The sequence below is a fragment of the Myotis lucifugus genome, unplaced genomic scaffold (assembly GCF_000147115.1).
Source record: "Myotis lucifugus unplaced genomic scaffold, Myoluc2.0 scaffold_120, whole genome shotgun sequence".
NCBI classification, from domain to species: Eukaryota; Metazoa; Chordata; class Mammalia; order Chiroptera; family Vespertilionidae; genus Myotis; species Myotis lucifugus.
This window is the reverse complement of record NW_005871168.1, coordinates 1,573,172-1,593,464: the sequence shown is the minus strand read 5'-3', so window position 1 is coordinate 1,593,464 and position 20,293 is coordinate 1,573,172. Positions and strand designations below refer to the sequence as shown.

Genomic DNA, 20,293 nt, shown 5'->3' with positions numbered 1-20,293 from the left:
AAATTCCTCAAAAAGTTAAATAGAATTATGTTATGACAAAGAAAAGCTACTCCTAAATTTATAACCAAGAGAAGTTGCAAATTAAACCATAGTTACACAAAATTTGTTCAGGAATTTTGATAGCAGCATTATTCATAGTAGAAAAAAAGTAGAAACAACCCAAATATCTATTAACTGATGAATGCATGAATAAGATGTGGTATATACATACAATGCAATATTATTCAGCAATATGAAGAAAAGAAGACCTCATACATGCTACAAGGATGATCTTTGGAAACATTATACTAAGGAAAAGGAACTAGTCAAAGAGGACTATATATTATATGATTCCATTTGTAAAGAAATCTGAAAGAGGCAAATGTATAAAGACAGAAAGTAGATGAGTGTTTGCCTGGGACTGGGACAGTTTCCAAGGGAATGGGAATTGAATGATAATGAATACAGGATTTTTTTTAGGATAGAGAAAATGTCCTAAATTAGATTGTGGCGTTAGTTGAACAACTCTGTGAATATACTGTAAAACATTGAATTGTATACTTTAAATGGGTAAATTATATGGCATATGAATTATATGTCAATAAAGCATTTTTTAAAAGCTCTCCATGGCTCTCAATCTGTTTTTCAATTTAATTTACCTTTTATTTTTATGAAACATAAAAGTATTTTCCCTGTATAACACTCATTTATAGCTAAAAATATTTTTTAGAAAGGAAAAATACATATTTATTAAGTTGGAATATCAAAGAAACTATTTACTTTGTGTTCATTTTTAATGCCACCTGTAACCTCTGTTTACTGAAGTCAGTCTACTTTTGTAACCTCCCTTCCTGATATAGATAAAACATCAATTTAGTTTGGGATTTAAAGCAAACAAGATCATTATGTTTGTAGGGTGTCCCATAGCTTTGCTATTCTAGCAATCTGTGACCTATAAATAATGCAAGACCTTTTCCTTCTCTAAATGACTTTCTTGCAACATGAGTCTTGATACATGGAAACCAAAAAGAAAAAAAAGAAAAGAAAAGAAAAAAATCACCCTGCAGTCATGGAATTTAATATATTTCTAGTTCCCAATTACATTATGAATCCCATCTATCCTCTCTTTAGTAGTTGCATCAAAAGCCAACTTTTAGATATTTAGCCATTTTATTTTTATCTTATTTATTTTAATTTATTTTTATCAAAGCAAAGGTAAATCATAGCTAATATGAAAAACACTTGTATTTTGCTTTAGAAGGAAAGCAGAAAAAGAAAAGATCAGTTTTTATGTGACCCCTGAACTTTGAACCACAACACCACAACCTCCTTGCCACTAAGCAGGCAGCACCTTAATCTCTTCTCTCTGAAGAGTGCTGAGGAAAGAAAACGGAAAAAATAATCTGGGACTTCATCAATTTTTCATGAATTTTCATTTAGGCCAGAACTCCCTTTCACCCTGGTCGATAGATCAAGCTGCTGTCATATATTTACCACCTGGGGCTACAGCTGCTATCTCTGGGGGCTGCCGCTGACTCAGGCTGCATCACAGGCGGCCACAATCTGTGTGTGGGCCCGGTGCTCCCTCTGCGCCAAACACAGGCGCACTGGTGTTCAAACTGAAATCCTAGCTGCACTAGCCAAGCTTGGGCCCTCTTGGTGATCCCATTGGAAAACTGCATTAACTTCTTCAGCGCCTGAAGCCTTACTATGGACCCTGCGATTCTGTTTTAAATATGTAAAACTTTTGCCAGAGACCTTCCTTCAGTTCAAGTAATTGAAAAGTACTTTCTGGATTGCTTCCTGCTGCCCCTAACCCCTCCCCCCACCAAAGAAAAACCAAAGAGGGAAAGCAGATATGAGGTAAGTGATTCAAATCTACATTACAATGATTGGGTCTGTATATTTTTTTCCTCCACTATCTTGTTCCCTTACACAAAATTGAAGTATGTACTAAAGAAAAACAAAGATGAGAATACAGTATGGTAAAGAAAAGGGGGACTCTTTTTTTTAATTCTGTATTGTTTAAAAGTATTACATATGTCTCCTTCCCCACCACCCCATTGGTCTCTCTCCAGCCACTCCCACCCTTCAGCACATACGCTTACCCCCGCTACTGTCTGTGTCCATGGGTTATGCTTCAATGCATGCATATAAGTCCTTTGGTTGATCTCTTACTGCCCTCCCCCACCGCCTTCCCTCTGAGGTTGGACGGTCTATTCGATGCTTTTATGTCCCTGGATCTATTTTTGTTCATCAGTTTATGTTGTTCATTATATTCCACAAATGACTGAGATCTTTCTCTGACTGGCTTATTTCACTTAGCATAAAGCTCTCCAGGTCCATCCATGCTGCTGCAAATGGTAAGAGTCCCTTCTTTTTTATAGCAGCATAGTATTCCATTGTGTAGATGTACCACAGTTTTCTAATCCACTCATCTGCTGATGGGCACTTAGGCTGTTTCCAAATCTTAGCTATTGTTAATTGTGCTGCTATGAACCTAGAGGTGCATATATCCTTTCAGATTTGTGTTTCTGATTTCTTGGGATATATTCCTAAAAGTGGGATTATTGGGTCAAATGGGAGTTCCATTTTTAATTGTTTGAGGAACAGGGGGACTTCTATACAACCAGCCAAGACAGCAGAAACTAAGATTTAAATTAAAAATGAAAACCAAGGTGAAGCAAAGAGTGTAAAAAAAAAAATCACAATTTTATAATTAATCATTTCACAATTAAAGTCATAACAAGTTTGTTTCCTACTTATCTATATATTTTTGACAAGCCAGATGCACTTAAATCTCTAATTCTTAACTGAATTCAAGTCCCCTTACACTCCTGCCCCAGGGAATTTGGGAGTGTCTGGAGACATTTTTGGTTGTCATAGTGGGGTTGGAGGGTCCTCAGCAAACACCAGAGATGCTGCTAAATATCCTACAATGCACAGCACAAATCTCCACAACAAAGAAATTACCTGCTCCAGTTCCCTCACACACTTCAGAGCTAATTTCTTGGAAGAACAGGTAGCAGTTAGCACTCCAACCCCAACACCTCCTCATTTTCCTAGAGCCCAGAGACACCTTTTACTTGACCATCATGTGGCATTTACATTGCCAATGACTTTTCATTCTGAAAATTATTGCCTTCCTTTTCTTGTCACTTCACTGTTGATACCCCATAAACTCTGAAACCTCTTCTGAGCATCCTGCACTGGCACTTCTTTCCTTTGCTCATTAAATATCGGGGTTCCAGGCAGTGGAAGTGGTCTTGGCTCTTATTAACCACTGGGTACACAGCCTGCCTGGGCAATCATGTCTACTTCTACCTACTCCCATGGCTTCGACCTCTATCTGGGAAAGACCTTTCTTCTCAATTCCAGAAGCTTTTTTAAAAAATGGAACATGAGGTAGTTTCACCTTCTTAGCTCATTGTTCTGGCAAATAACACAGCCAAAGTAGGTTCAGCTTCCGGTTCCTACTAGTTATTTGTCCTGTAGCTGCCATTCCTAGAGATTGTAGCAATATACACAGTCAATCTGCCAAACATATATATCATCTCACAAATTGGCCATAAAGTGATATGATTTATAATTTCTTAATGTGATTCAAACTATTTGCTTCTTTTAATCTTCACTGCTACTTTCAGTTTAAAATCTAACATATACCCTCTTCTGAGTTATTTGGCAGCTTCATAATTCCTCTCTGATTTCAATCATCATTCCTTTAAACCAATCTTTATTTCTCTTTCGTTTCAAAGTCTCTCACTTTACAGAACAAAAATGACTAGATTTTATGAATCAGCACTTGCCTACCTTTCAAACTTATGCTGCCCACCAACCTCATATCAAACCACCTAAATTTCTCCAAATACACAATGTTTTTTGGTTTCCACTCGTTCCTTTAATGTTTAAAAAAAAAATGATGTTCTAAAATTGAGCCTTTATGTTAGGCATTCAAAAATATGAAGATCAAGAATTTTTATAATCTGGTAGAGGAACATATATAATTTATACCATTTTATAAAAATACATTGGTTACAATATTATTGAAAAATCTCAATGTTTTGACCCTAATTTCCATATTAATACTTTTTATGAAACACAAGGAAAGACAGAATACTTATGAGCTAATGCGAAAAAGATGCATATAAATGAATACTATTTGATCTTGTGTTGCCTCAAATGGCATGAACTGTTGACATGGCATTAGAAGAAAGAATTTTATTCACTAGCTAAATTCAATTTTGAAGACTTGTGTTTTCCTCTCTAGGTCAGAAATATTTTTAGCATTTCTCAAAGCTCATTGATTTAAGATTTTTTAAAAAGCTACTGTCATATTACAGGAAAAAAGTCATTATTTAAAATCTTCCTCTTAAAACAGTTTGATTCATTATTAATGATGGAATTACGAAAGAAAGCAATCCTTCAGGTTACTAAATAAAAATACAAGATGCATGTTTATTGAGAGCAATTTTAACAAAAAACTAAGGCTTTGAAAAAGAAATTATAACCTTATATCTGCCCAACAATAAAATGACTGGCCAATTTTGATAAATTTTAATATTTAGAAGAAAGGTTAGTTAAGGTTAAAAATAGTTAATTGCTTGCTGCCTGGGCTGGTGCGACTCAGTTGGTTGGGTATTCTCCCAGGCATTGAAAGGCTGCTGGTTTGATTTGCAGTCAAGGCACAGGTCTGGGTTGAGGGGCTCGATCCCTGGTAGGGGAGTGTAAGTGGCAGCTGATTAACGTTTTGCTCTCACATCAATATTTCTTTCTCTTTCCCTCTCCTATTCTCTCTCTCTAAACATCAATAAAAATAGTTATTTGCTGTTAAGTAGATAAAAGAAAAAATTTAAAAACTCAAAATTTGTATTTTTTATTTATATAAAATAGTCCAGATTTTATTTTAGTTTTACCAAATATGGCACAATTTTCTAAAACTGAAAATTAAAAGAACCCAAATCTGATCTTGAATTCCCCATTAACTTGTTTAAATCTCAGTTAGTTAACTAAGATTTCATTTTATCTATAAAAGGGAGAATAATGCCTATTATATTTACTATAAAGGGACCTGGTAGAAAAAAGATCAATAGAATTAGACATTGAATTATTTCAATATTTTTGAAAAGTTCCAGAAATAAGATATTTCAAAATAGAAATGGAAGTTAGGAATATTTGCATTCTTAAGGTTTTGTGTATGCTTCAAATCTCACTAAACTTAATTTAACTGCTTTTTAAAATAATTTATAGAAAGTAAATTACCTGGTGTTCAGGCAAAATGGCATTGCTAGCTAAGGTTCTAATGCTCATATATTGAGGTCTTTCACAAAACAAATTCGGGTTTAGGATTTTTCTAATCTGTTCCTATTGGACATACACATTTCAAGCATCTGTGGGTTCCAGATTTCCTGGTATGAACTATAAATCAAAAGACTGGACACTTGCCCTGGCCGGCTTGGCTCAGTGGATAGAGCGTCAGCCTGTGGACTGAAGGGTCCCAGGTTCGATTCCGGCCAAGGGCACGTGCCTGGGTTGCGGGTTCGATCCCCAGTAAGGGCTGTGCAGGAGGCAGCCGATCAGTGATTCTCTCTCATCATTGATGTTTCTATCTCTCTCTCCTTCTCCCTTGCTCTCTGAAATCAATAAAGAAATATATTTTTTAAAAAATTTAAAAAAAAAAAGACTGGACACTTGATAACAAAAACTGTCATCAGGGTAGCTGAATAAGAAATAGTATGATTTTGTTTACTAAAAGATGTTTTCATGTCTAAAAGTAATGATAACAGGTAGTGATATATTGTTAAGAATTTTAGTACACAAATACACAAGTTTTATAATCTAGTATAATAAATTTAGAATGTAAGTAAAATTTTCAACATTAATTACAGACATGAGACCATGAGCTATTATTTAGCACTACCCTTCAAGACATATAAATAAGACTCATGCCTAAATTCTCTTATCTGTGAGACCTATGGTACAAGCAGAAAGTTGAAAAGTACAAACTTTTTAAAGATCCAACTGTTTCTGTCTTTTTCACAATTAATTATAGATAAAACATTTCCTCAAAATAGATAATATAAAAAAATATATCATGCTGTTTAAATTACCATACCAAATCCTCGCTGTAAACCAGAAAAAAAATCTATCATATTTTTTATTTTGTTCTGGAAAATAATTCATGAAGTTTTGGAATTAATGTAAAAATTGCTACAAAGCATTGATATCATGATTTACTAGTGTTATTTGGGTTATCTGCTTAATAAATATATTTTTCAATGTCAAAGTCAGGGCAAATCCTTAGCTACTGCTGATTCCCAAGACTTAGACCCTCTGATGTATGAACATTCTGTCTCTACAGAAATAAGATATCTTCTATGATGACTTTCCTATTAAATAAAGAAAGTATAATTGGAATTATTGTTGGTGTGTTCTTCCAGGCATGCCTAGAGTAATGATTCCTTTATCAGAAATTGCCTGATAAAATTCAGATTTATACATATATACAGTATATTAGTTATAAATAGGCAACAGAAATTGGTATAATATTGAATGCATCCCTTGTATTTGCTGACATGGTAGACACAAACTTTTCATTTAACACTGCCAACTTTAATACTTGATTATATCTCTCAGTAATAACTCAAATTTTAAATATGAGTAGCATCGCCACCTTGCTGTAATATAGTAACAATCACCATGGTGCTGTAATCTAAATAAATTTACTGCAACACCCTGGTTTGGCATTATTTTGACTAGCTTTCTCTAGAGAAGACAAAGTAAAATTAGGCAGAGCATTTTAATTGTTTTATTCTTTGGGTATTAAGCATCCATGGGAACAAAGCTTACTACAAATAAATCAAAGTAAATGCGCATGCCATTTATGAGGTTCATTGTGTTCACTTACATGCCACTTCCAGAGATGCATTCCGACTCACTGCTTCACCAAGATAGTTTCTTGCAACGCAAACGTAGCTTCCTTCATCAGGCTTACTTCTGCGACCGTGCACAATGCGCAAGAAGAACAAGGATCCGCTGGGCAGCAGCATCCTGTGGGAGCGCGGATCATCCTTGTCCGTCTCCACCCGCTCACCATCTTTATACCACTCAATGGTGGGTGTTGGCCGGCCCTCTGCCTTACAGTTCAATGTGGTGGGCTCTCCCTTGGAAACAATGACATCTGAGGGGTGCTCCACAATCCGTGGGGGAAAGTCTTCCTGACGAAGACGAGATCCTAAAAACATGACAGAATAAAGACAAGCTTTGACATTTTCTTAGTGATAGCTTTTGTTTGATCTAGGTTGACAATGGTGAAATGAAACTCTTTATTCAAAATGCACTTATTACTATTTTATTTGTTTCACTCTTTTGTTCTTTATGTATCTCATAAGTCATCCCCATTCCTTTGTGCAATGAGACAATATAACAATAACTTAATGTTAATTCTAATAAGTTATAGTTAATGTCCCATGAATCATGACCAACAAAACCAAAAGAGAGCAGGCTGGACTGGGTACAAGTAAAACGAATTCCCATCCTCGAAGTGCTTACTATCTCCTGGGGAGAAAGCCAAGTGCCCAAGTACCTAGAACACATATATAGATACCGTTTATCATGCTGATGTGCTGTTATCTGACTTAACATAAAAAGAGACCCACACATTAGGTACAAATATTAGCTCGATTTAACAGATAAGGAAGAAGCTTAGGAAATTAAATTGATTGCCCAAGAATGTAGAGGAAATAAGCAGCAGAGGCAGGATTTACATCCAGATATGTCTGACTGAGGACCTCAAGCATAAATCACTATGTTAAAATGAAATAAGTATTGCATAAAGGTCCAAGAAATGCATTATTGAAAGAAAATTAGAAGCAAAATGTTAACTCTAACTAGAACATATTAAGAAGTCTCTTCCCAAAAACAGTGGCATTTAAATTGAGCTGTAAAGAATAAAAATATGTCAATATGGGAGAAAGGCATTCAGATTGAAGAAACAACATAAGCAAAAGAAGAGAGAAATTAGACCACATTTACAGTACATTTCATAATCAGGGAAAAAGTTGATGTGGTAGGTGAGTGTAAACGGTAGTCTTGGAGCCTGAGCCAAAAGGGCTTTAAATACCATGCTGAGGAGTGTGAATTTTAGTCTATAAGACTAACAGATTTTGAAGGAACAGTACCTTGACTACCTGTGTATTAGGAAGACACTCAGGGTCTGTAGTGTAAAAGATTGGTAGCAATGAAGGCAAAAAGACAGTTAAGAGTTGTTGAAATACTCCGGAGAACAATCAAAACAAACAAACAAACAAAAAAACAAAAAACCTGACCTTGAGAAATAATGCTGAAGTATAAAAAAGAGAAAGATATAAGGCATATTATAAAACAACTAGAGGCCCGGTGCATGAAAATTCGTGCACTGGGGGTGGGGATCCTTCAGCCCAGCCTGCCCTCTCTCACAGTTTGGGGGCCCTCAGGGGATGTCCTACTGATGGCCTCCCTCTGTGGGATGTGACAGGGCTGATCAGGGGAAGGCGCCATCCCCATCACCCCACTGCTGCTGCCAATGCCGGCTGCCGCAGCTGCCGGGCCTCAGCCCTCGCTTTTTAGCGCTGGCCCTGCCCCCATCCACTGGTGGGCGGGGGGCGATCTGGGGCCAGGTCAGGTGGGGGAGGGGCTGTGGGAGGTTGAGGCACAGCAAGTCGCACCCTGTCCAGCCTCTGTGGAGGCGTGACACCAGGGCCAGGCCCGAGCCGCTGCCTCTGCGGCTGCCTCTGCAGAAGGGTCAGCACTGGGACTGGGACCGTGCAGCCCCCTCTCCCGCTGCCTCTGCCGAAGGGGCCGTGGTGCTGGACTGGCCCACACTGCTACCTCTCCCGCACCACTGGCCCTCAGACCTTGAAGCTGCTGCGGCTTTGTCTGGAAGGATGTCAGGAAGACATCCGGTCTAATTAGCCTTTTATTAGTATAGATCAGTGATGGCGAACCTATGACACGCGTGTCAGAGGTGACACACGAACTCATTTTTTTGGTTGATTTTTCTTTGTTAAATGGCATTTAAATATATAAAATAAATATCAAAAATATAAGTCTTTGTTTTACTATGGTTGCAAATATCAAAAAATTTCTATATGTGACACGGCACCAGAGTTAAGTTAGGGTTTTTCAAAATGCTGACATGCCGAGCTCAAAAGGTTCACCATCACTGGTATAGATGCTAGGTAGAATTTGGTATATCACCATATAGCAAGGAAGAATGATAGGTACCAACAATTTCCTTGTGACTGCGATGAAAGTAAGGCTACTAAGGAAAATAAGACATACCAAGAGAAAGTCCTGTTGGTATTTTTAAATGAATATTTTACATAACATATTGTTTTGAATATTTTTAATTTACAAAGTGCCAATGGCCATTATCTGTGGAAAGGTCCTACCAGCAACTGCAAAATAAATCCAAAGGAGATGCTGGAAGAAATAACGACATCTGAGGACAATGATAATGTACATATGGGATTTTAAAAGTTTGTTCTTAAAATTTTCCAGCCAATCACCTAATATTAGCACATCTCTGCCAAATGCACAGAAGTAATATTTATTCCTCAATAGTGTTTATTTATATTCAATATTAATTAAAATTTAATATTTTACTTTTACAGAGGAAATTTAATTTGGTAGTAAATAAACATTTTCTTTTCTGAAGAGATTTAACATTTAAAGGTTGCTGATTACCATTTATAATCTCATCAGATCCAAGAAGGAACTTACACATTGAAAGTGCTAGGTACCTACAGCAAAAGAGTAATTCACAGTACACAGGTCAGAATTAAAAAACAAAAAAGTACTAAAGAACCCCAAAGCATTTAAATATGGACAGGTACATCATGTATCACAGTAATATAGAAAGACACATATTGTAAGTACTGAGGTCCTAAAGCACATGAGGAATTTGCTGTCTATAAAAAATAAGAATTATTTTAAAAAGCAATAATCAAGAAATATCTCAAAGTATCCTATACAATAAAAAGCATAGTACTCTATGCAAATTGTCCCTTCAACTGAAAGTTATCCAGAGTTTGACTGGGGGTAGGGGGGAGGGGGCAGGTGGGGGAAGGGAGGGAGGTCCTGGTGGTAGCAGGAGGCCAGAGGAAGAGAGGGAGTAGCTGGCTGGCAGCTGACAGCTGCTAGGAACCCTTCGTGCACTGGGCCTCTAGTTTAAATATAAAGGGCTAATCATAGTTTGCAAATAGTAGCATATTCCCAAATGTAAATGTCTGGACACACAGCCATAGACTCTAATCCTGAAATGCATCAAGAGTTGTATGTTGCTTTTCATGTAATAGACATATGGTAGGCTGCAATCATCTTGTTTAGATAGCTTCCTTGTTCTCTAACCTCCCATATGCTGTCATCTACATTCTCCTGTCAAAGTTGTTCTATTATTAAAACTAAGAAAGTCAATCGTCCATGTTATAAGACTGTTATTTACTATATCAAGTAGTTCCCTACCTTATTAAGCACTTGGCCTGGGTAAGGCCTGGGTAAGACCTTAAGTACAAGGGTTGGAAAAAGTAGGTTCAGTTGTTCATATGAAAAAATAGTACAATAATTATAAAAATACAAGAATAAACTCAGTGTTTAGCATACTCACAACTGTAAATCTACATTTGCCCCCCTGCTTATAATACTTAATCAAATAACATTTTAAATAATATCCTATCTAATAAAGAGGTAATATGCAAATTGACCATCACTCCAACATACAAGATGGCCGCCCCCATGTGGTCAAAGATGGCCAGCAGGGGAGGGCAGTTGGGAGGGACCAGGCCTGCAAGGGAGGGCAGTTGTGACTGATCAGGCCAGCAGGGGAGGGCAGTTGTGGGTGATCAGGCCTGCAAGGGAGAGCAGTTAGGGACGACCAGGCCTGCAGGGGAGGGCAGTTAGGGGCAACCAGGCCTGCAGGGGAGGGAAGTTAGGGGTGAGCAGGCCTGGGGCAGTTGGGGGGACCAGACCTGCAGGGGAGGGCAGTTGGGAGGGACAAGGCCTGCAGGGAAGGGCAGTTAGGGGTGACCAGGCTGGCAGGAGAGGGCAGTTAGGGGCAATCGGGCCAGCAGGGGAGCAGTTAGGTGTTGATCAGGCTGGCAGGGGAGTGGTTAGGGGGTGATCAGGCTGGCAGGCAGAAGTGGTTAGGGGAAATCAGGCAGGCAGGCAGGCGAGCATTTGGGAACCAGCAGTTCTGGATTGTGAGAGGGATGTCACAGATTGGAAAGGGTGCAGGCTGTGCTGAGGGACACACACCCCCGTGCATGAATTTCATCCACCAGGCCTCTAGTATATATATAAAAGCCTAAGCGAACATTATGACTACTAGACAAGTCGGTATGATGCACGCTGAACACCAGGGGGCAGAGGCTCAACGCAGAAGCTGGCCCCTGGTGGTCAGTGATCTCCCACAGGCAACCTCCTATGGTCCCTCCCTCTGGCTGGCCAACCTCCCATGGTCCCTCCCCCTGGCTGGCCCCAATCGACTCCAATAGCCAGCTTCCCCGAGGGACTCCACCCGTGCATGAATTTGTGCACTGGGCCTCTAGTATACTTATAAGAGAAAAAGAGGCAAAATAGACAAACTGAATCTAGTACATTCAACTCAGCAAAATAGACAAACTGAATCTAGTACATTCAACTCAGAGAATTTTACTCATTTATCTATAATACTAGAGGCCCAATGCACGAAAATTCATGCAAAAGTAGGCCTTCCTTCCCCCAGCTGCCAGCACCGGCTTCCTCTGGCACCCGGGACCCGAGCTGCTTTCCTCCTCCAGCTGCCCGCAGGCACCCAGGACCCGGGCTGGCTTCCCTAGGCCCCAGCTTCATCAGGAAGGACATCCGGAATGACGTCTGGTCTAATTAGCATATTACCCTTTTATTATTATAGATGTATAAACTATTTTAGTATTGTCACATTTAGATAATTTTTATTAACTTTATTTCTATTATTATAAAAATTTCAAAAGAACATCTACAACCTAAATGTAAGAGGTAAAACTATCAAACAATTAGAAGAAATTGTAGGAGTAAATTTTCATGACCTCAAGTTGGAGAAAACTTCCGTAGTTATCACACCAAAATTACAAGTGGCAAACAAAGTAATAGATAAACTGGACTTCATCAAATTTAACTATGTTTGTGTTTGAAAAAAACACATAAAATATGAAAAGGCAACCCACAGAATCAAGAAAAATATTTATAAATCATATATCTGATAGGAGAGTTATATCTAGATTATATTTTTAAAAATCATATAATTAAATAAAAATACAAGTAACCAAATGTAGAATTGGACAAATGATGTAAATAGACATTTACCCTAGAAAGCTAACCCAATGGCCAATAAGCACATCAAAAGATGCTCAACATCATTAGCTATAAGAGAAATGCAAATCAAAACCACAATGAGATATACTTTATAACTTTAGGATGGCAATCATGAAAAAATGTAAAATAAATATTGTCAGGGATGTGGAAAAATTGAAAGTCTCATACATTGCTAGTGGGAATATAAAATGTTTGCAGCCACTTTTGAAAATAATCTGGAGTTCCTCAAAGTGTTTTAGAATTAATGTATAACCCAGAAATTCCACTGCTGGGTATATATCCAAGAGAAATGAACCTTATTTATGTCCACACAAAAACTTGTACATGAATGCAATATAATGTTCATAACAGCATTATTGATAATAACAAAAAAGTCAAAAAAATGTCCATCAACTTATGAATAGATAAATGATGCATATCTACATAATGGGATATTATTCAGCAATAAATGGGAATGAAGTACTGATAAACACTACAACATAGATGAACCTAGAAAACATGTTAAGTCAAAGAAGCTAGTCACAAAAGATCACATATTATATGATTCCATTCTTATGACATGTCCAGAGAAGGAAAATCATTAGAGCAGAAAGTAAATTAGTGGTTTTCTATGGTGGGTGATGGGGTCAGGGCTGAAGGGAGACTGGGGAATCTTCTCAGGGTGATGAAAACATTCTAAAATAGATTATGTTGGTTGCACAGTGCTATGAAGTTAAAAAGTATTATATTGTACACTTTAAATGGGTGGACTGTATGGTATATGAGTTATATCTCTATAAAGAAGTCTTTAAAAAGTTATGAGTTGAAGCACTGTGAACAAATTTAATACAAGGCGTTGTAACAATCTGTGTTTACGCTAACCAACAGTTAGGTTATTTTCCTCATTTATAATTTTAGGTTTTTGATTTAATCTTCAGGCCAGCAATAGCTACTCATAGGGCATAAACTAAAGTTGAAAGGTATTACTAGCCAGATGATTGTTGATAGATATAGATAGATAGATAGATAGATAGATAGATAGATAGATAGATAGATGATAGATAGATAGATAGACAGATAGATGATAGATAGATGATAGATGAGCAAAATAAAGCTATAATTTAAAAGTTTTGATGTTATTCAAAGTGAGGAGATTAATTCTGAGCTCCTTTAAAATTAGACATCTCAGAGGGAAGGTGGGTGGGTGGGAAGAGATTAACCAAAGAACTTGTATGAATATTTGCATAACCCATGAACACAGCAATAGTGTGGGGAAGGCCTGGGGTGGAGGAGGGGGGCAAGCTAGAAGGAGTCAATGGGGGAAAAAAGGGTACATTTGTACTATTTTCAGCAATAAAGATAAATAAAATAAAATAGGAAAATTAGACATTACACAACTATAACAAAGCAGTGACCCTTAGAATGGATAGGCCTTAGGTAGATCCTTGAATTCTTTGCAATTATGTATAAAAATGTGTATTCATGTGTGAGCCAGAAGAAGAAGTGGTGAGGGGCACCGTAGCTTTCATCAAATTTCCAAAGAGGTTCTGGGCCATAAAATTATGAAGGACCACTAAATTATTAAACTACTACGGTATTGGACCAAAACAACCCCATCATTTGGTTAAACAAACAAACAAAAAAGCTAAACTTTCAACCAAACTCATTGGGAATTCAAATCCCAACAGTAGAGGGGGCTGTCCATCACATGAAGTGCCCTCAAACAACTTAACTGCAAGAGCTTGGATACCCAAAGGCATATTTTGAAATACAGGATGCAGGGCCAACCCGAGAGCTGCAGAAGCAGAATCAGCATTTTGACAAGATTCCCCTGAAGAATGCATGTGCTTGTTATAGTCTGAGAAGCAATGCTCTGACCAGTTTCTGTTTTGCCCTGAGCTAAGAATGTTTTCACATTTTTTAAATGTTAGAAGACTGAGGAACAAGAAAAGGAGGAAGAAAGGGGAAAAATAAAGAGACCCCATGTGGTCTAAAATGCTTGTAATAGTGGCTTTGAGCATGTTTTCATATGTCTGTTGGCTTTCTGAATGTCCTCTTTTGAAAAGTGTCTATTTAGGTCCTTTGCCCATTTTTTGATTGGATTGTTTATTTTCCTTTTGTTAAGTTCCCTATAAATGTTGGAGATTAAACCCTTATCAGTGGTAACATTGGTAAATATGTTCTCCCATGCAGTGGGCTTTCTTGTTGTTTTGTTGATGGTTTCTTTTGCTGTGCAGAAGCTTTTTACTTTGATGTAGTCCCATTTGTTTATTTTCTCTTTAGTTTCCAATGCCCTAGGAGCTGTATTGGTGAAGAAATTGCTTCGGCATATGTCTGAGATTTTGTTGCCTTTGGATTTCTCTAGTATTTTTATGGTTTCCCGTCTAACATTTAAGTCCTTTATCAATTTTGAGTTCATTTTTGTGTATGGTGTAAGTTGGTGATCTAGTTTCATTTTTATGCATGTATCTGTCCAATTTTTGGAATATTATGCTACTGTAAAAAAGAAGGAATTCTTACCATTTGCAACAGCATGGATGGAACTGGAGAGCATTATGCTAAGTGAAATGAGTCAGTCAATGAAAGAAAAATACCACATGATCTCACTCATTTATGGATAATAAAGACCATTATAAACTGATGAACAAAAATAGAGACAGAGGCAAAGCAGCATCGAACAGACTGTCAAACTACAGCGGGAAGGCCGGGGAGGATTGGGGGGGTAAGAGATCAACCGAAGGACTTGTATGCATGCATATAAGCATAACCAATGGACACAAGACACTGGGGGGGGTGGTAGGGGAGGCCGGGGGAAGGTCACAGGGGGGAAAAAATAAAAAGGAGACATATGTAATACTCTTTGTAATAGTTTAAGCAATAAAACAAAATTAAAAATAAAAAAATAAAATGCTTGTAATATTTGCTATCTGATCCTTTACAGAAAAAGTTTGCCAGTCTTGCTGTAGAGTTCCTGTTTATCACTTTACATTAATAACTTCAGTTTTTAAATTTATATCCCTCTTATAAGACTACAAAACTGTTTTCTCCAGATTCCAGATGAAAAAGAAAAAAACAAAACAAAAAAAATACAAAAAAAAACTTTGACAGCAATCTTAATATATGTGATAAATGTTCAGGATTCCTATATGAACACATAGGCTAAGCAAGGTATCAAAATTACTATCTGCAAGTATATCCTTTCTCCCGGCTGACAGTGTAAACCTCTTTTTATATTTCAATTATTAACTGGGCCATCAGATAGTCCAGTTTTAATTTTAAACTGCCCTGTTTTTATTCAAGTGCCCTTAGCTATTTTATAAAAAGACAATGGAAATCAGTCACACAATTCTAAAGATGAACATCCAAATGTTTATTTTTACTGTCCAAGAAAGTAAGCTATAAAATAGTAAAGTTACTTGTCCATAACTGAATAGCTAGTTGAAGCAGAATTAGAACTCAAGACCTTTAATCCAAAATGTGGCAGGCATTTTAAAAAAATGGATGGAAGAGTAAGAAAGAATGCACATTACCATTATGCTAATTCCTAAACCCTCTTCTAAGTTGATTTCCATAAAATGAGTCAAATGAATGCCTCCTGTCATAATGTAGCCAGAAAATATCTTCCTTCTTTGTCAAAATATGACCCTCAGACTACATGTCTTAGAATCACTTGGAATATTACTTTAAATTCAGATTCTTGGTCTCTAAAACCAACCAGATGCATTGGAAGTTACAAGGGGAAGGGTCTAAGAAGCTGCACCTTGAGCATGTCATGCACTTAGACTGGTGAGATGAAAGCATCCCACAGAAATATGAAATTCCTCAGCTGCCTGCAGATGCATCTTCCACTAATGTTCTAAGTACCCAAATTTACATAATGGATTACTTCTGCTTCTCAGAGGCTCCCAAACAATGATTTTGTAATGATTTTTGGTAAAATATTTAATAAGAAAGCAAATTGAGTAGTATGCTAGCTCTTCAAATTTTAGAGATTTGGAGGTGAAGTTTAAAATCATAATTTGTGAATGTATTTAAATGTAGTTGTATTAAGCTATAACCTTCCATCAGCAGTGAGTGGTACAGAAACTTGTGTTCAGAAAATCATTTCAATTACATCTCCTTAATAATAAAAGCATATCTGATTAGACTGTACAGCCGAACGACCTTCCAGACATCCTTCCGGACGACCTTCCTGATGAAGCTGGGGCTGCAAGGGCCGAGGCAAGCTGCTGCAACTGCGAGGGCCAAGCTCTGTGCATGAATTTCGTGCACTGGGCCTCTAGTCCTATATAATAAAAGCCTAACATGCAAATTGTCCCCTCGACTGGGTGTTCGACTAGGAGTACAACCCTGGGGGCAGGGCTGTCCGGCCAACCATCCTAGCCAGCGGTAGCAGCAGACAGCCTGAGGAAGGGATCCACGCGCGCCCCCCATGGCAGCCGGCAGCTTCTAGGGACCTACCTGTGCACAAATTTTGTGCACTGGGCCTCTAGTAATAAAATTAAGGAGGATAAAGCACCTAGAACAGTGGTTCTCAACCTCTGGGTCACGACCCCTTTGGCGGTCGAACGACCCTTTCACAGGGGTCGCCTAAGACCATCCTGCATATCCGATATTTACATTATGATTCATAACAGTAGCAACATTACAGTTATGAAGTAGCAACGAAAATAATTTTATGGTTGGGTCACAACATGAGGAACTGTATTTAAAGGGCCAGAAGGTTGAGAACCACTGACCTAGAAGAACCCTTGTTAATGTTATAATTCATTTCAAAGTAAACTCTTCCTGTCTCAATATTCAGTAGAACGTAGTATTTCTTTCAACTAAGATTTACTTTTGATTCACATACTAGATAACCATATCTGGTTAAGTTAAGCAATACACCTCACACTTTTCTGAATTTTTTCAAGGGCAGAAGAAATTCTTGGCCAATTAATTAGAGACAGTGTGCAATACAATTACCCCTCCCTCCCCACCCCTCAGCAAAATATCTAGGTGGTGTCAGTTTTTCTTTTTCTAAAAATGTATATAAATACTGTGAACTAGTTTATCATAACTATGTATATTTTAACAAAAAAATCTCCTAGAAAAATTAAGCCAGGAAAATTATCTATGACACTAATTCTGAATGTGACCAGATAGCTCCCTAAGTTATCACTCCCCCCACCTCCCCCCAGGTGAGAGGCACACAGAGCAATATGAAATATGTAAGCTGCTTGACCCGTCAGAATAAGAAGAGGGCAGTCTGGTAGGAATAATGGATATGGGTTATTCATTAACAAATATTATGCCTCACTTTTATCGGGTACAAATCTTAACACCAATGTCTCATCAGTTATTTTAGATGATGGAAAGGAATCATATATACAGATCACCATATATACATGTAGTAAACATTTAGTATATCTTATTTTTCCCTCCTACAAACGATCACAAACATACCTTCCAAAATTTTCCCCTTACGTTTGAAAGTTGTCACCAGTTTTTATTTTACCAAAATCAACCCTACTCAAAATGCTCTGCATGAAATTTTTTTTCTCAGTGCTGCTACCACTGATTGAGCTAACATAATTTGTGATAAAATGAAACTAATCAATCACTCCATCAAGTCTGTCCTTACAACTTTTCCATTCTTGAATTTTTCATGATGACTAAATTCTAGTGTACTTTCCTTTTGAGGGAGGGGGAATGGAAAACGGCTGTGAGACAACATTTTTCCCCCTGTAGAGGTCCCATTATATAATCAGATATAGTGAGAAAGCCATAGTTTGGAAAACACAGACTATTTCATTCATGTGAACCTTAGTGAAACTCTCTCAGCAGACTATCTAATTTGACAATGGCTTAGAAAGTTTATAAGATTCTCATTCCTTCTGGAAGCATGGCAGTGCCATGTTAAAAATAAGTTTAAATTAAAAATGACATCAAAATTGAGGCCTAGAATTGCTACTTACTTATTACAATTTTCTACATGGCTTTTTAATGTAAAAAAAAAACCTAAAGGGTTAATGCTATGAAAGGCAATTGACAAATATAAAAGATGTGTCTTATCCAACAGGCAGCTTTGATTCCAAAAGTTCCAGTTGTGTAACATGCATCTAGCAGCACCTCCGGGCACAACAGACAGAAGGTTGAGCTACCAGAAATCCTCTTGTTCCAAACCCCCATTTTACAGATAAAGAGAAAAAAAACAAATAGAGAACCAAAGAACTTGCTGATCTTATAACTGGATGTACCTTTGACCACCTTCCTCCTCCAATTCCCGCTCCCCAACCCCTTCTACTCCCACCATCCCCAAAGCTGATAACCACAAGTGGTCTGATCATTTTTCTATGAGTTTTTTTTTTAATATTGCACATATACATGAGGTAATACAGTATTTGTCTTTTTCTGTCTAACTTATTTCGCTTAAAAAAGCAAATTTTTGGAAGATACATATTTTCTATTAATGTTCATTACAAGGGTTTGCCCTTGATAGGTCTTGTGTCTACTATCAAAAGCAAAAGTTATCAAAATGCCTTCTTGGAGAACCCTCCAAAATTTAACACTTAAAAGCTTTTGTTTAAAAAATAGCTCATGTAATACTTGGAATTTATGCTTAATTTTCTATATAATTCATTTACATTGCCAAAAAGTACACAGTTCTATAAATCACTTAAACCAAAGTCCAACTGGTAGCCCTGGCTGGTGCGGATCAGTGGGTTGAGCATCATCTCATGTATCAAAAGTAATTGATTTGATTCCGGGTCAGGGCACATGCCTGGGTTGTGGGTTTGATCCCTGGTAGGGGGAGTGCAGGAGGAAGCTGATTGATGTTATGCTCTCACAATGACCTTTCTCACTTTCTCTCCCTCTTCCTTATTCTCTCTCTAAAAGTCAATAAAAATATTTTTACAGTCAACTAGCAATGCATAGATATTGATCTTAAAAGTAAATATTTTATCTATTATATAACATTAGTCAAGATATTTAGATGTTCCTTTTCCAGGGTGAGCAGGTTACTACTTCAGGAGAAGGTAATTAAAACAGATTCATAAAAGTTTTTTTCTCAGAATTTTACAATTGTACTTCAGACCTTTATTTCTGTAGCCTAACAGAAGTTGCTGAAATGATAAAAGTTGAACACACTTTCCCTCTTTTTTTCCCCTATTTTATTCAGTACCTTAATTAACTAAGTTTTAATTACTTTTTATAATACTTCATTTTGTGGATGCCTACATCAATTTCACTGGGACACTGACCTTACCTGAACAGGTGTGCCCAGGAGACAATACCAGCATCCACCAGGAGGGCAGTACTGCTTTAGGTAGGTTAGAACCAGTAACCAAAAGCAATCAAAATCAGGGATGGACACATGGAACTCTATACATATAAAGAGGTAATATGCTAATTGGTGTTACGGTGTCCCCATAACGACCACTTTGCATATTGATACACATGCAGCAGGGGGTGGGCGGCTGGAGCCAAATTCCTGGGGGTCTGAGGAGAGCACCTGACAGGAGCCCGGACTGCAAAGAAGGAAGAGGAAGTGGCCACGGGGAGCTCTTCCAATCCCCCTGCACGGACACCCTACCCCAGCCCCCATACTCCCAGGGGGACGGATGGACACCGTACCCCAGCCCCCGCACCCCCGGGGAGAAGGGGAGGTGACCACCCTACCCAAGCCCCTGCACCCGGGGGTAGCTGCAGCCCACACCTCCAACTCCCAATCTCTTCCCCACCACCCCCTGTCAGGGGCCCCCACAACAATAGCACGCCTGTGACAACCCCGTCAGCGCCCCCCGAGGGCTCTCTATTTTTTTCGAGGCCCGTGGCTGCCGCTGCTGGGCTCCCTAGGCACCTGAGGCACCCGAGGCCCGTGGCCTGCCGCTGCTGGGCCCCCTCTGCTGGGGACAGGCACGCCTCTCCTCCCTACAACTCCAGACCCAGGTGGAGGCAGGCCTGAGCCACCCCCAGGGTCAGACCC

The 20,293-nt window shown here is 38.2% G+C and overlaps 1 protein-coding gene across 4 annotated transcripts in view; it reads right to left on the bottom strand.

The window, feature by feature from the left end:
• ROBO2 (roundabout guidance receptor 2) overlaps positions 1-20,293 on the bottom strand; it is a 659,470-nt gene that overhangs the window by 585,144 nt on the left and 54,033 nt on the right. For all 4 annotated transcript variants that reach the window (XM_006093706.3, XM_023758054.1, XM_006093705.3 and 1 more), the window contains exon 2: positions 6,884-7,210. In XM_006093706.3, the coding sequence (XP_006093768.1) occupies positions 6,884-7,210 (327 nt within the window). The remainder of the gene's footprint in view (positions 1-6,883; positions 7,211-20,293) is intronic.